The following is a 14198-nucleotide window of genomic DNA, read 5'->3' on the forward strand; positions in this document are numbered from 1 at the left end:
TTAAAATAGGCATTGAATTTTTTCAAACACGTTCAGCATTTATTTTACCTTTTTTTCTTATGAGATCTGTTGACAGGATACATCATAGTATTCAGCAATTTACACTCTGGGATAAAACTTTCTTAGTCACAAAGGGTTAATTCTTTTCATATTATTCCTAAATGTGTTTGGTTTGTACGTTATTTAGAATTTTAAATTGATCCATAATTTGTGCACGCAAACAAGCAACATTTTTCTCAGGTTTTGATATCTGAATTATGCAGCATCATAAAATGAACTGGGCAGTTTTCCATGATTTTCTATGCTCTGGATCAGTTTATTTAGTACCAGAATTATCTGTTTCTTTCAAAGGGTCTTATTTATAATAAGAAAGATTATAAAAGTAGAAAATCAAAAGTCACTGTGTTATAAAATGGGGTCATAAGACTAGGTCTCTATGGCTCAGCAAGCATGACTCAGGTTAAAATTCAGTTACCTTGCTGTTTACAAAGGTATTAAGTTAGAATTAAAAGTACAAAGAGAATTTTCTTTTATAAAGTGTCCTTATTAATTATCCAGATCCTATGTGAAATCTAGGCCATAAGTTCATTTCTTTGGTTTCTGGTCTAGAGTGCACTTATAATGTGAGGGCTAAAACCATAAAACTTCAGGAATAAAGCCTGAAATTTGGGAGAGAAAAGATTTCTTCGGCAAGATACAAAAAGCACTGAGCATATAAGAAAAAAATGATAAACTGAACTTCATAAAAAAAAATGCTCATCAAAAGACACAAATAAGAAAGTTGGATGGCAAGCCACAGATTGGAAGAAAATATTCATATTACACACATCAAAATATCCAGAATAGATTTAAAAACTCCTAAAGAGGGCTAGCCCAGTGGCGCAAGCAGTTAAGTGCATGCACTCCCCTGCAGCGGCCCGGGGTTCGCCGGTTCAGATCCTGGGCGCACACCGACGCAGTGCTTGGCAAGCCATGCTGTGGCGGCGTCCCACATAAAGTGGAGGAAGAGGGGCACGGATGTTAGCCCACGGCCGGTCTTCCTCAGCAAAAAAAGAGGAGGATTGGCAGATGTTAGCACAGGGCTGATCTTCCTCACACACACACACAAAAAAAACTCCTAAAACTCAAAAAGAAAACAACAACCCAATTTTTAAAATCGGCAAAAGACTTAACAGATATTTCTAAAAGATATACAAATATCTAATAAACATACGAAAATGTGCTCACATCATTACACATGAGGAAAATGCAAAGTGAAAACCATAATGAGAAACCACTACATGCTCCAGAGAATGGCTAAAACTAAAGAGACTAACAATACCAAGAGTTAAAGAAGATTTCTACTTATTACTGGTTTGAGTAGAAAATGGTACAACCACTTTAGAAACATGTTTGATAGTTTCTATTAATGTTATATAAATTAAATATATGTATCTCCTATAACCCAGCAATTCCACTTCTAGGTATACAGCCAAAAGAAATAAGTATATATGGTCACAAAAAGATTTACCCAAAAATGCCAATAACAGCTTTATTCATAATAGCCAAATAATAGATGCAACTTAAATGACTATCAACAAGAAAATGGATAAACAAATTATGGTATATTTAAACAATGGAATACTACACAGCAAAAAAAAGAAGGAATGACAGATATTTGCAGCAATAATGGATTTCAAAAACATTATTTTGAATGAAAGAAGCCATACACAAAAGAATACAGTGTCTAACTCCATTTACATGAAGTTCAAGAACAAGCAAAACTAACCCAAGATATGCATAAGTCAGAATAGTGCTTCCCTTCAGCAGGAGTGGAGGGGATATGGACTGAAAGGGGCACAAGGGAATTCTCTGGAGGGAGCACATGTAAAATATCATCAAGATGTATATTTAAATGTTTGTGTATTTTGCTGTATATAATTATATCTCAATAAAAATAATGGGAACAAACAAATTCAGGTATGCTATAACCACTTCAGTCATCAACTTGACCTTAGGAAATCCTGCCCTCCTACTATCTCCTCTACCAAATGTGTGATACAGACCCTCCTATTCAGCAGTGCTTGAACTCTGCATACTCAATTCACCATTAGGAATTCAACATTCCCTCCAATGGCTCTTTTCATCTATCTTTTCACCCAACATGGACATACATTATTCCTGCTATGATTTTCTTGCTTTCTGTGTCTCTGAGCAAGTCTACCTTATAGCCCCTTGCCCAGATGATAGTACACATTCCAACAAACAGGCATCCTTCATATATTTCCTTAAAGGGATTGTTACATAAAATTCCTAGTATGGTACCTGTCAAAAAACGACTTTATATATGTCCCCTTCCTACTTCAACCTTTCCCCTTTTTCCGTATTCTTTTAAGACATACCTATGTTTAAACTACCTCAGATTTCAAAAACACAAATATTGTATTTTCAAAATAGTTAAAATCCCACATTTACACTTCAATACTAGCACTGATACACCATGTATTATTTGCCAAGCTCTCTCTTTCTACACACACACCCACACACACACCCCACAGACACTTATTTAATCTCAAACAACTCTGAGATGTACGTACTATTATTATCCCCATTTCATAGATGAGTAAGTCAAAGCACAGAGCAATTAAGAAACCTGTCCAAGACTACAACACTAATAAGTGTCATGGCCGTGATCTAGATATGTTCTGGCCGTGATATGCAGCTCCTGCATATTATTTCAAATGCTTCACCCAAACCGTACAATGAAATTATTGGCAATAAGGGATACTCTTTCACACCTATAAAACAAAAGCAATGTTGCTTTAAACCATGAATTTAAAATCCTAAATCGACGGAGGAAGCTCTGAATTTCTCATAACTCCCTGGAAAAGTTTTAACTGGATTATTTTTGTGTGTGTGTGAGGAAGATCAGCCCTGAGCTAACATCCATCCCAATCCTCCTCTTTTTGCTGAGGCAGACTGGCCCTGGGCTAACATCCGTGCCCATCTTCCTCCACTTTATATGGGATGCCGCCACAGCATGGCCTGACAAGTGGTGCATCAGTGCACGCCCGGGATCCAAACCCGGGCTGCCAGCAGCAGAGCGTGCGCACTTAACTGCTACGCCATGGGGCCGGCCCTTAACTGGATTTTTAAATAACAGAAATGTACACACAGTCACCGGGCAATACTACTTAAAAAATACTTTGTTGAGACATCTATTCTTAAGCAATGGATACCCATATTTATTCATTCATATGCTTTAAAACTAAAAATTCAAATCAATAGCTCCATTGACTGAATAGGTGCTCACAATTTATACCAAGTATGATTTCTAATTATATTCTCTATTTTTTTCTCATTAGCTTAGAACACCCAGTCACCAACATGCTCTTCATTCCATTTCTTTGCCACTCAGTCATTCTTTTATTCATTCCTGTAGCAAATACTTTTAGTCTATGCCAGGTATTCAACAAATATTTATTGAGTATCTACTATGTTAGGTATATAAATAGGCAGGAGAGACATTATGTAACTTATAAGGAAAACTGTTTCCATAAATATACCGATTACGGAGTATTGCAGCAACTGATTCCCCTCTATGCAGATGATCCATCACCTCTTGAAGTTGGATAATGACCTGTTCAGGAAGAAAAGAAGTCAGTGTTTACTATGAAAATCAATACTACAATTTTCAAATTATGCTACCTTTGTAAAATTTTATACATTTTGTGATAGAAAGTCAAAATGTATGTCCATGCACCTAATGTCCATATTATAGCTTATGAAAATTAAGAAAATTAAGAAACAATCTGCAATAGTCAAAATATCTACAAAATTCGATACTGAATCATTAAATAGTAATGACTAAATTTTATAAGAAATCATTAGCTAACAATTATCCATGGAAAAACAACCAAGTATACAGGAAGTTGGATTAAATGGAGAGTCAAGAGACCTGAGGAGTTTGTGTGAAGTTGGGTTAGACAAGAGAAGTTAGATGCGAAGAGCTGAGGCAAACTTTTGTCAGTTAGATACAGAGACAGTACTAAATCCCATGTTACCAAGAGGACTCGAGAAGCCCATAAGCAGGGCCCACAGTTTTACAAGTGGTTGTTCAAAATTAAGGCTAGAAGGTATTTTGAAATCTTAAAGACATAAAAATAGGTAGTGGGGGTAGGAGTATTGTTTTCTTGATCTGGACTGAATTTTTGTTTTGGTTGTTGTTTTTTATGGGGAAAAAAACAGGTGAGGTTGTAGTAAACTGAACTCTATCTAATATATATGTTTTTAGTAATGTGAATGCTTTGAATTGGAGATGTAGAGGATATTTAATGTACTCTATTAATTTAAAATGTATTAGAAAGCAAAAATGTTTATTTTATTTAAATGCTTCTTGTTAATAAAATCAATTTATTGCATTGGGAAGATAAAAATGTATAGTATGCAACTTAGTTTGTTCATAAAATTATATTTGTTATAAAATGATGTGAAGACCTAAAATAATTGAGCTAGAGAAAAAAAATTTTTCTTCATTGTTACCTGCCCACTTCTTGCCCTTTAATTTAGGGACAAAAGCAAAAGAAGTAGAAGGGGGAAAAGTACTCTATTTCTTGGGTCTTCATAACTCTGAAAAACAAATCAAATGACAATATAGCATTTATATTTATTTGTACAAACCTACTTTTCTGCTTATAATCCTGTTATTACAAGTAAAGAAATTGAGTAGCCTAAACGAAATAAAAATTTCTTAAGCAAATTTCTCAAGATCAACTGACCTTTGACTTAACTTTTCTAAAAATGTTTAAGCGTTAAGAGAACTGGTTTTAAGATGTTGAGAAATTTTAATTTTGTTTAGGCTATGCAATTTCTTAGAAGACGTGCCAAGAGAAAAACAACTATATCTAGATTACTATTAGGAATCTGGGAATGTGAAAATCAATAATTCATGCCCCTTTTTACCAGCTGCATCTAGGGTAGAACATTTAGGCCCCAAAATTAGGTATGCAAACTTCCACTTAATCCCATTGTTGGGATTATCCATCTGCTGCACCTGGGTCTCTTGAGTCTGGGGCTCTCCTATTCAAATTCTCCAGATAATAAACCTCTGGTCTCAAGTAGCAGAGAGTGGGTGATGGGACATGGGGCTCGGGCCACTTGTCATAAAGACTTTCAGGGAACAGCTCATGTTTTCAATCTCATGACTCATTACTGCCTTCCACAGACCAGGTGCCTCCAAGTCTTAAATTAGGAGTTCTATGGCAAGAATTGGTTTCTCTAGAAAGTTCAGGTAGGGGGACGTATTTAAGTTGTAACTTCCTTTGTTCTAAATAAAACATTAGTTTCATCCTTCCATCTGTCAGTGTTTCCACTTTTTTTTTTTGTAGAGAAAGATCAGCCATGAGCTAGTATCTGTCGCCAGTCTTCCTTTTTTTTTTTTCCTTCCCCAAAGCCCCAGTGCATGGTTGTATATTCTAGTTGTAAGTCCTTCTAGTTCTTCTGTCTGACCCATGGCCACAGCATGGCAACTGACAGACGGGTGGTGTGGTTCCATGACTGGGAAACGAACCTGGGTCGCTGAAGCAGTGAGCGCAGAACTTAAACCACTAGGCCATCAGGGCTGGCTCTGAATTTTTCCATTTCTTTACTCTCATTTAAAGGGAATTAGGAATGGAGAGCAGTAAATGTATGAAATTAATTTACACAGGATTTAACTAAAACCAACTGTTTTTAATTGCGGAATTTGTATATCAAGTATATGTATTAGAAAATTAATGCTGCCTGCAATGTAGGGGGTGGATCAGAGAGATCAGAAATAAGAGACTGGTAAGAAACTACTTCCATAGTCAAGGCATGAAATATAAGGGCACAGATAAGGGCTATAGGGATAGCCAGGGAGAACTAGGACTTATGACTGACAGATCACTAACAGAGATTAAAGGGATAAGGAGACATCAAAGACAAAATCTATTTAAGTAATGTGAAATGGTGATGATATCAAGTGAGGTAGGGTATAAAGAAGGAAAATATTGAAAACAAGGAGAACAATAGTTTGATATAGACATATTGAAGTAACCTAGGGCACACCATATAGTATCTAATAGAAAATTGAAAATAAAGATCTAGATTTCGGTTGGAACTAGAAATGAAAATATAGGAATATTTAGCCAGTCAAGTAATTGCTGAAGTGATAAGACTGGGAAATATTACTCAGGAGTGTATTTGCCAGGAGAAGGTGGAATTCAAAGAACACTGTTGTGCAAGAAACAGAGGAAGACAAGCCAGCAAAGAGACAATAAGTAGGAGGGAAACGAATAGAATTGTGAGAGAAAATCTAAGGAAGAAGGGCGGTTCAGAAGAGTGGTTGGAGGGTATTCAACTGTTTCAAGTTCGGCTCACACCAAGTAAGATACAGCTAATTGCTTTGACAGCTATAAAGTCAGTGATGACCTTTTTTGTAGGGTAATTTCATTATGGGTGGGGAGAACCACACAGCAGCAGTTTGAAAAATAAAACAAAAATAAATTCTTTCAAGGAACTCAAATATATCAGGGAATTATTGTATGGTAAAGGCAGCCTTCAAATGAGTAAGAGAAAAAGAGATGATTAAATGATTGGGGGACAATCAGGTGGCCATTTAGAAAATAAATGAGTACACTACTCCACTTCATATACTAAATAAATTCCGGAAAGATCAAAGATTTAAAGGTAAAAAATGAAGCTTTGAAATAGTACCAAAAAAATCCAAGTGAAATTATTTATAATCATGCAATGGGGAAGGTAAGCAGGACCCAAAAACCAGGAACCATAAAGGAAAAAACAGTTAAATCTGATTATAGAAAACAATTGGAACTCTGTACCTTAAAATTATCAAAGTCAAATGGCAGTTGATAAACTAGGAAAAAAATATTCACAATACACATGACAGACAACAAAGGGTTAATGATTTTTAACTTACACACACACACAATTAATCAATAAAACACTACAGTAGAAGTGAGCAAATAATATAAACAGAAAATCTACATAAAAGAAATACAAATCATTAATAAATAAATGCAATTTAAAATGAGGCAGTGTCCACTATAAAATTCATAGACACACATGCACACACCAATGAAGTCTGTTTATATTTTTTCTTGGTGAGACGGAATATGGTTTGGTGGAGGGAGGTGGATGTTCACTTTTCATTCTACACTTTTCTGTACAATTTATTTCAAAATAAAAAAAATAATGAGGATCCAGCAAAAGCCATAAGAAGGAGTGGCTATGAGGCAGGAGGAAGACCAAGAAGGTGTAGTAACTGAGAAGGTAAAATCAAGTGTTATATGCAGAGAGGAGTCATCAAGTATGTCAGATAACCTGAGAGGTTACGTGAAGAATTCAGAAACGAAAACTCGGTGTGGTAACATGGAGGTCACTGGACACCTTGGTAAGAGTGGTTTATATGGAATGCTGGAGAAAAAGGCTGATTAGTGTGGGTTCCAGAGAGAATGAAGAAAGAGAAAACAAGAACACACAACTCTTATGAAGAGCTGGGCTTTAATGAGTAGAGAAACCGGTGGTAGTTGGAGGGGGATATAGGGTAAAACTAGATAACGTTTTGTTTTATTTTGTTTTCATAAGAGGAGATACTAGAGCAGGTAAATCTGAAAAGCATGACGTTAAACAAAAATGTAAACTGAAGAAATACAATACTATGTAATAAATTTCAAAAGCACATAAGACAATACCATATATATATGTATACACACACACAAACATATGTAGAAAAAGCATAAAAATACTCATGGGAATGATAAACACCAACTTTGGGAGAGAGCTACCTCAGGACAGGAGGGGAGAGTAATGCAGTTGGGGAGGATCTGAAACAAAAAAGGCAAAATGTTAAGGTACTACACAGTAAGTGGTGGTCAGATGAATGTTTTTATACTGGTCTCTGTACTTTTCTGTATGTTTGAAATATTTAATTGAAAAAAGAAGATACTGCGTTATCTCTGCCCTAAAGTAGGGACTATGTAGATGAGCAGACAAGACATGACATATAAAGGTCAGGATAAAAAAAAATAAGAATGTTTTCAAATATTAAGAAAAAAGACAGGGCCAAGCCCGTGGCTTAGCGGTTAAGTGCACGCACTCCGCTACTGGCGGCCCGGGTTCGGATCCTAGGCGCGCACTGACGCACCGCTTCTCCGGCCATGATGAGGCTGCATCGCACATGCAGCAACTAGAAGCATGTGCAACTATGACATATAACTATCTACTGGGGCTTGGGGGGAAACAAAAAAAAAAAAAAAAAAGGAGGAGGATTGGCAATAGATGTTAGCTCAGAGCCAATCTTCCTCAGCAAAAAGAGGAGGATTAGCATGGATGTTAGCTCAGGGCTGATCTTCCTCACAAAAAAAAATAAAATAAAATAAAATAAGAAAAAAGACAGGACAAAAATATAACCGGACATGCATTATAATTAAAAAGACACACTTCTCCACAGCCATGACACTCTCATGAATAAAAGGGAAACTAATGATTACTCAGAGCACATACCTGACAAAGCCCTAATTGTGGTTTTGCCCTTAAAATATTCTACTTAGCTCACTAGAAATAAAAATGACAAGACTGTTTCTGACAGTTGAGATGTCTTGAATAACTTCAACCAATTTTATTCTTCAGAATTTATTTTAATTTGCAAATCTAATATTTCTCAACCACCTATCATATAGTTAGATAATATTTCAAATAGACATTCCAGTTGATTACTTAGCATTTAATTAAACTCCACTGTCTCATGCTTTTCTACCCTGTCCAAGAACCAACAGCTTTAAAAATAATGAGATTTGAGAGATGCCTTACCAATTTCACACCATGTAAGTTAAGCCCTACTTATGAACTAAACTGATGTTACATAAAAGAAATTTTAAGAGTTTCTATAATAGTCTGTCTTCAAATAAAATTTTGATAAGTACTGTGATAAGAAAAGAAAGCTCACAGAAAAGATCTGTGAAAAGTACTAAACATTACAAAATCAAAAAACTGCAAAGTACAGAAAAATTGTACATAATTGCACTTCTCTAAATCAAGTTATACATAGCAGCATGACTAAAAATTCAAAATAATCTTGAAATTGCAAAATTTGGAGTTTAAGAAACAGAATTGTATTCTTTGGGAAATAGTTTGTTATACAAAAGTTAATTTTTTAAAATGTCACAGAGTGTCAGACTACTGAATCATTCATCTTTCACACACGACAGACACCACACTCCCCTCCCGCCTGTGGCACTGAAGAGGTCCTACCCTAAAACACTTGAACAGCAGATGTCGAGCTGGGTGGTGATTTTTCCCTAGAGTAAATCTAAAACTGGCTAGGACTATGTGGTATGTTCCCACATATGCACCCCTAACAAAATGTGCAATGCTATAAACGATACGGGTTGCATTGTCCTAAAGGTTGCAGCTACAGCTGATTCAGAATACACCTTTTACGTAAGTGATCAGCCTGCCTGGTTGCCTCCTAACCAGCATTTTGTGCTACAACTAGGGAGTCCAGAGAGATATGGTAACAGCTACTTCTAGATCTAAACTCCTACCAAAAAGACTGGATCACCATGCTCCACAAGATGCTCCCTTTCACTGGCCACATGCCCGAGTGGCTGACACACTCTTCTCAACAATTTCAGTTTTCGTGCTATAGTCACTGAGGCAATCTGCCCATGTCACCACCATATGATCACTATCATCTTGCTCTCTATTACTACAGGTATACACCATACACCATGCAGTTCCATTGCTTTTTGCAATAATACCACTCCTTCCTTCTTTGATATGATCTCTTGGTAGTCCCTCCTTTTTCACGTTGTCACTCATAACAGGCTTTAGGAATGCCTTTGTCATATACTGTTTACTAATGGCATCATTTGTCGTATCACTGCCATTGGCCTTTTTTACCAATGTCAAAGTTATTACCCTTGTATTAATGCAAATCTACCTGATTTCCTAATTGTTGCTGTCCTCTCATAACAAGGGCTAAACTTCATCTAACAAACATTTACTGTGTCAATTGCCAACCTTAGCTGTCTTCATTTCTTGCAATTTTATAATGTTTACAACTCTTATCTACAGAAGTGACACTGTAGTATGTCTCACTTTGAATCATACCTCCCTTTGCCACCCACCAAAATCCTTCACCTAAATTATATACCCGATCTCACTCCATCTTGCTCTCTTGGAGGTGGTTTTCCCCCATTCACCTGGTTAAGGAATAGTGCACTTCTCATCATTCCCCTCCCCAGTCTTACTCTCAGAAGTTAGCAATTTGTCTCAGCCTCTTCAGTCAACGTCCATTCTATATAATCCACTGAGCTGTTACACATACACAAAACAAGAAAAAAGAAGTGAGAAATGAAAACATAGGTAAGAAAAAATAAAAATTATTATTTACATCAGTGGTCCTTAAACTTGAGTATGTATCAGAATCCTCTAGAAAGATTGCTGGGCCCCACCCCCAGAGCTACTCATTCAGTTGGTGTGAGATGGTTACAGAAAATTTGCTTTTCTAACAAGTTCACAAAGGATGTGGCTGCTGCTAGATCACGGATGACACTTTAAAAACTAATGATTTACAGATAACATGAGAGTTTTTATAGAAAATCCAGAAGAATCAACTGGAAAACTAACATAGTAAGATGCCCACTGCAGGAATATCAGCTCCATGAAGATACAAATGTCTTCTATTCCAAGAAAAATTGTAAAATACCTAGGAATAAGCTTAAAAAGAAATGTAAAAGACTTATAAAAAATAAAATTTTACTGAAGTTCATAAAATAATAAAGGACATGAATAAATGGACACACACACACACACAATATTGCAGGATAGAAAAACTCAAAATCATAAAGACGCAAATTTCCTTTAAAATTCACATAGCAATTCAACGCAACGCCAATCAAATTAGCAAAGGGTCAGAATTCTTTTGTGGAGGCGGTGGACAGTTCACATGTTGAATCTATATTTCGTCAGGAAAAGTGAACGCATAAAAATTGCCCAAAAATCTTTAAAAAAGAAAAATAAGGGGTGAGGCAACTTTTCCCAATAGATATTAAAATGTACTATAAAGGTACAGTAACTATAACAGTGTGGTACTAGTATGGGAATAGACAGAGGGATGAATAGGACAGAATCCAAAAATAGATCCAAATAAATATGGCTATTAACTATATGGTGAATGTGGTAGTTGCAGTCAGGCAAACAAGATAAACTTCTCAATAAACAGATTTAGGGAAACTGCCTATGTCAGGGGGAAAAATTGAAATTCTATCTACACTATACATATACATCCCAGATGGATTAAATATCTAAATATGAAAAAATTAAACTGGGGCCGGCCCCATGGCTTAGCGGTTAAGTGCACGCACTCCGCTGCTGGCGGCCCGGGTTCGGATCCCAGGCGCACACCAACGCACTGCTTCTCCAGCCATGCTGAGGCCGTGTCCCACATACAGCAACTAGAAGGATGTGCAACTATGACATACAACTATCTACTGGGGCTTTGGGGGAAAAAAAAGGAGGAGGATTGGCAATAGATGTTAGCTCAGAGCTGGTCTTCCTCAGCAAAAAGAGGAGGATTAGCACGATGTTAGCTTAGGGCTGATCTTCCTCACAAAAAAAAAAAAAAAGAAGAAAAAAAATTAAATTGTACAAGTAGTAGAAGATAAAGGAGACTATATTTTTAATGAGGCATAAATAAAATCTTCCTAAGGGCCAACACAAAACTCAGAAGCCACAAAGAAAATGAAAATGGTTTGTAAGTTTGTTAGTAAAAAACAAAAGTTACAATACCATGTGGTACAACACACCATAAACATACTTTAAAAATGAGGGGAGGGGCAGTGGAGAAGGAAACCTGCAACACATATAACAGGCAAAAGTGTAATGTTCATAATACTATATAAAGTGTTTCCAAAAAAATCAATACCAAAGGTGAGTAACCCAGTGGGCAAGTATTTGAACAAGCCTTTCACAGAAGAATAACAACAAAGAGAATAAGCATAATAAAAGATGTTCAACCTCAATTTGTGTGTAGGGGAGGTGAAACTGAGAAAATCCACAGCCATGTCAAAGACACATTAGTAGCACACCTTATGGTTCTTTTCCACGTTTTCACCTTCAAAAGACAATAAGACACCTTTCGGGTCCTCCTTACCATGCAGAACCCTCGATCTCCACTAAAAATTACAATCAAGAAAAAGACAATGTAATATACAGCCTGGTGACTATAGTTAATAATACTGTATTGCATATTTGAAAGTTGCTAAGAAAGTAGATCTTAAAAGTTCTCATCATAAGAAAAAGAAAAATTATAACTATATATGGTGATAGATGTTAACTAGACTTATTGTGGTGACCATTTTGCAATATACACAAATATCAAATCATTATGTGGTACACCTGAAACTTATATAATGTTATATGTCAATTATACGTCAATAAAAAAAAGACAAAGAAAAAGGCTCACAAAAATTTTTTAAATGCAACCTATACAGAAATACAGGGAAGATAAAAAATTATTGTGCATTTTACTGGGGAAGGAAATTAAGTGGGCTCATCTATTAAAGCTTCCAATTTGGGGTGAGTTTAAGCAAGCAGGCGAAAGTTGTTATTTTTTTCCCCATCTCTATTCTAGCATGCCATAATTCAATTTGCCCTCCATGTTCCAAAGGGTAAAATTCTTAAGTGGCTTTATATTACAGTAATCACCTTACCAGAAAGCTGTTTATCCAAGAAAAATGAGATTCACAAGGCATCTTAAAACAAAAATGCTTCTATCTCCAGTATAATGGAATAATCAAGTTCCAAGTGACTCTTGAAAAATCTAGATGCAATGCAGAGTTTTTATTACGTTATATTTTTCTAGTATTATAAAAGTAAAGATTGAATCATTTATTGTCTTTGCACAAGAGGCCTTTAAATTGAAGGATTCTGGTTTTCGAATAAATCTATAGCTAAAATCTGAAGTTCATGCTCTAAATACTAAGCAACATCTAAACAGTAGTAAAAAGAAATAAAAGTATTTCTTTCCCATGGATAAATTTAGTATGGCTATTCTTTAAAAAGTATTAATCATTCCCCAAAATAACTTAGGTCTATAGAAGATGCTTATCCTTTGACTATATTTTGGACAAAATTTTTATGAGAAAATTTTGAAAAATTTACACAGATGAGACTTTTTTAAAGTCTGTTCATTTATATATAATATATAAATATTATATAAATATATTACATGAATATTATATATAATGTACTATATATTATATAAATATTATATATATAATACTTGTTATTCTGACCAAGAAAAATGGATTGAGTTCTACCCACATGATCAGCTATTTATATTGAATTAAGAACCTCTTTAATTAAGATCCACTGTAATTTATATACCACAATCAATCTTAGAAAAAACTGTGAGTATTTAATTGTAATCTGCCTTCTTAAAGATTTATATTTTTCAACATTAAAAAGACAAAGAGGGGCCGGCCCGGTGGCGCAAGCGGTTAAGTGCGCGCGCTCCGCTGCGGCGGCCCGGGGTTCGCTGGTTCGGATCCCGGGCGCGCACCGAAGTACTGCTTGGTAAGCCATGCTGTGGCGGCGTCCCATATAAAGTGGAGGAAGATGGGCACCGACGTTAGCCCAGGGCCGTCTTCCTCAGCGAAAAAAAGAGGAGGATTGGCGGATGTTAGCTCAGGGCTGATCTCCTCACAAAAAAAAAAAAAAAAAAAAGACAAAGAAATTCCTTTTAAAAAGATATAATACTGTTTAACATCCCATTTAGTCATAATCAACATCAGTCAATTAAATGAAAAACAACAATTAAAAACCTGGTCTGATCACAAATAGTGCAATCCATTTACTAGACTTTTAGTAAGTGACTTTCAAATATGGTAAAAACTGTTAAGTGGCAATTCACTAATCAGAACTCCATAGAAAGCCAACACTCCAGACAAAAAGTTTTCTAACATAAATCTCCACTTTACTAATTAGAGATTCAAGGAAGTACAGCATGCAGGTCTGGATAAAGATAACAGTTTTTCTGGGTCCATAACAGATAAGTTTAGCAAATTTAACAAAATGAAAGAAGGGAGGAAGGGAAGTGCAGGTAGCTCTATCTTATATACAGTCTTTCATATCCACAGAAGTTATATTATGTGATATATTCAGACTGGTAGTTC

The 14198-nt window shown here is 35.7% G+C and overlaps 1 protein-coding gene across 10 annotated transcripts in view; it reads right to left on the bottom strand.

Annotated features, from left to right (window-relative positions):
• Window positions 1-14198, bottom strand: part of KLHL13 (kelch like family member 13) — a 176361-nt gene that overhangs the window by 104244 nt on the left and 57919 nt on the right. For 3 of the 10 annotated variants that reach the window (XM_058536562.1, XM_058536569.1, XM_058536566.1), the window contains one exon: window positions 3546-3619. The exons of 1 other annotated variant lie outside the window; for it this stretch is intronic. In XM_058536562.1, the coding sequence (XP_058392545.1) occupies window positions 3546-3595 (50 nt within the window). In that variant the 5' untranslated portion in view covers window positions 3596-3619. Of the gene's footprint in view, window positions 1-3545; window positions 3620-4521; window positions 4609-10223; window positions 10245-10271; window positions 10336-10650; window positions 10726-14198 lie in introns of those variants that run through there. 6 more of the 10 variants (XM_058536571.1, XM_058536561.1, XM_058536568.1 and 3 more) reach the window with 5 other exon arrangements.

This window comes from Diceros bicornis, chromosome X, assembly GCF_020826845.1.
Source record: "Diceros bicornis minor isolate mBicDic1 chromosome X, mDicBic1.mat.cur, whole genome shotgun sequence".
Taxonomy (NCBI): domain Eukaryota; kingdom Metazoa; phylum Chordata; class Mammalia; order Perissodactyla; family Rhinocerotidae; genus Diceros; species Diceros bicornis.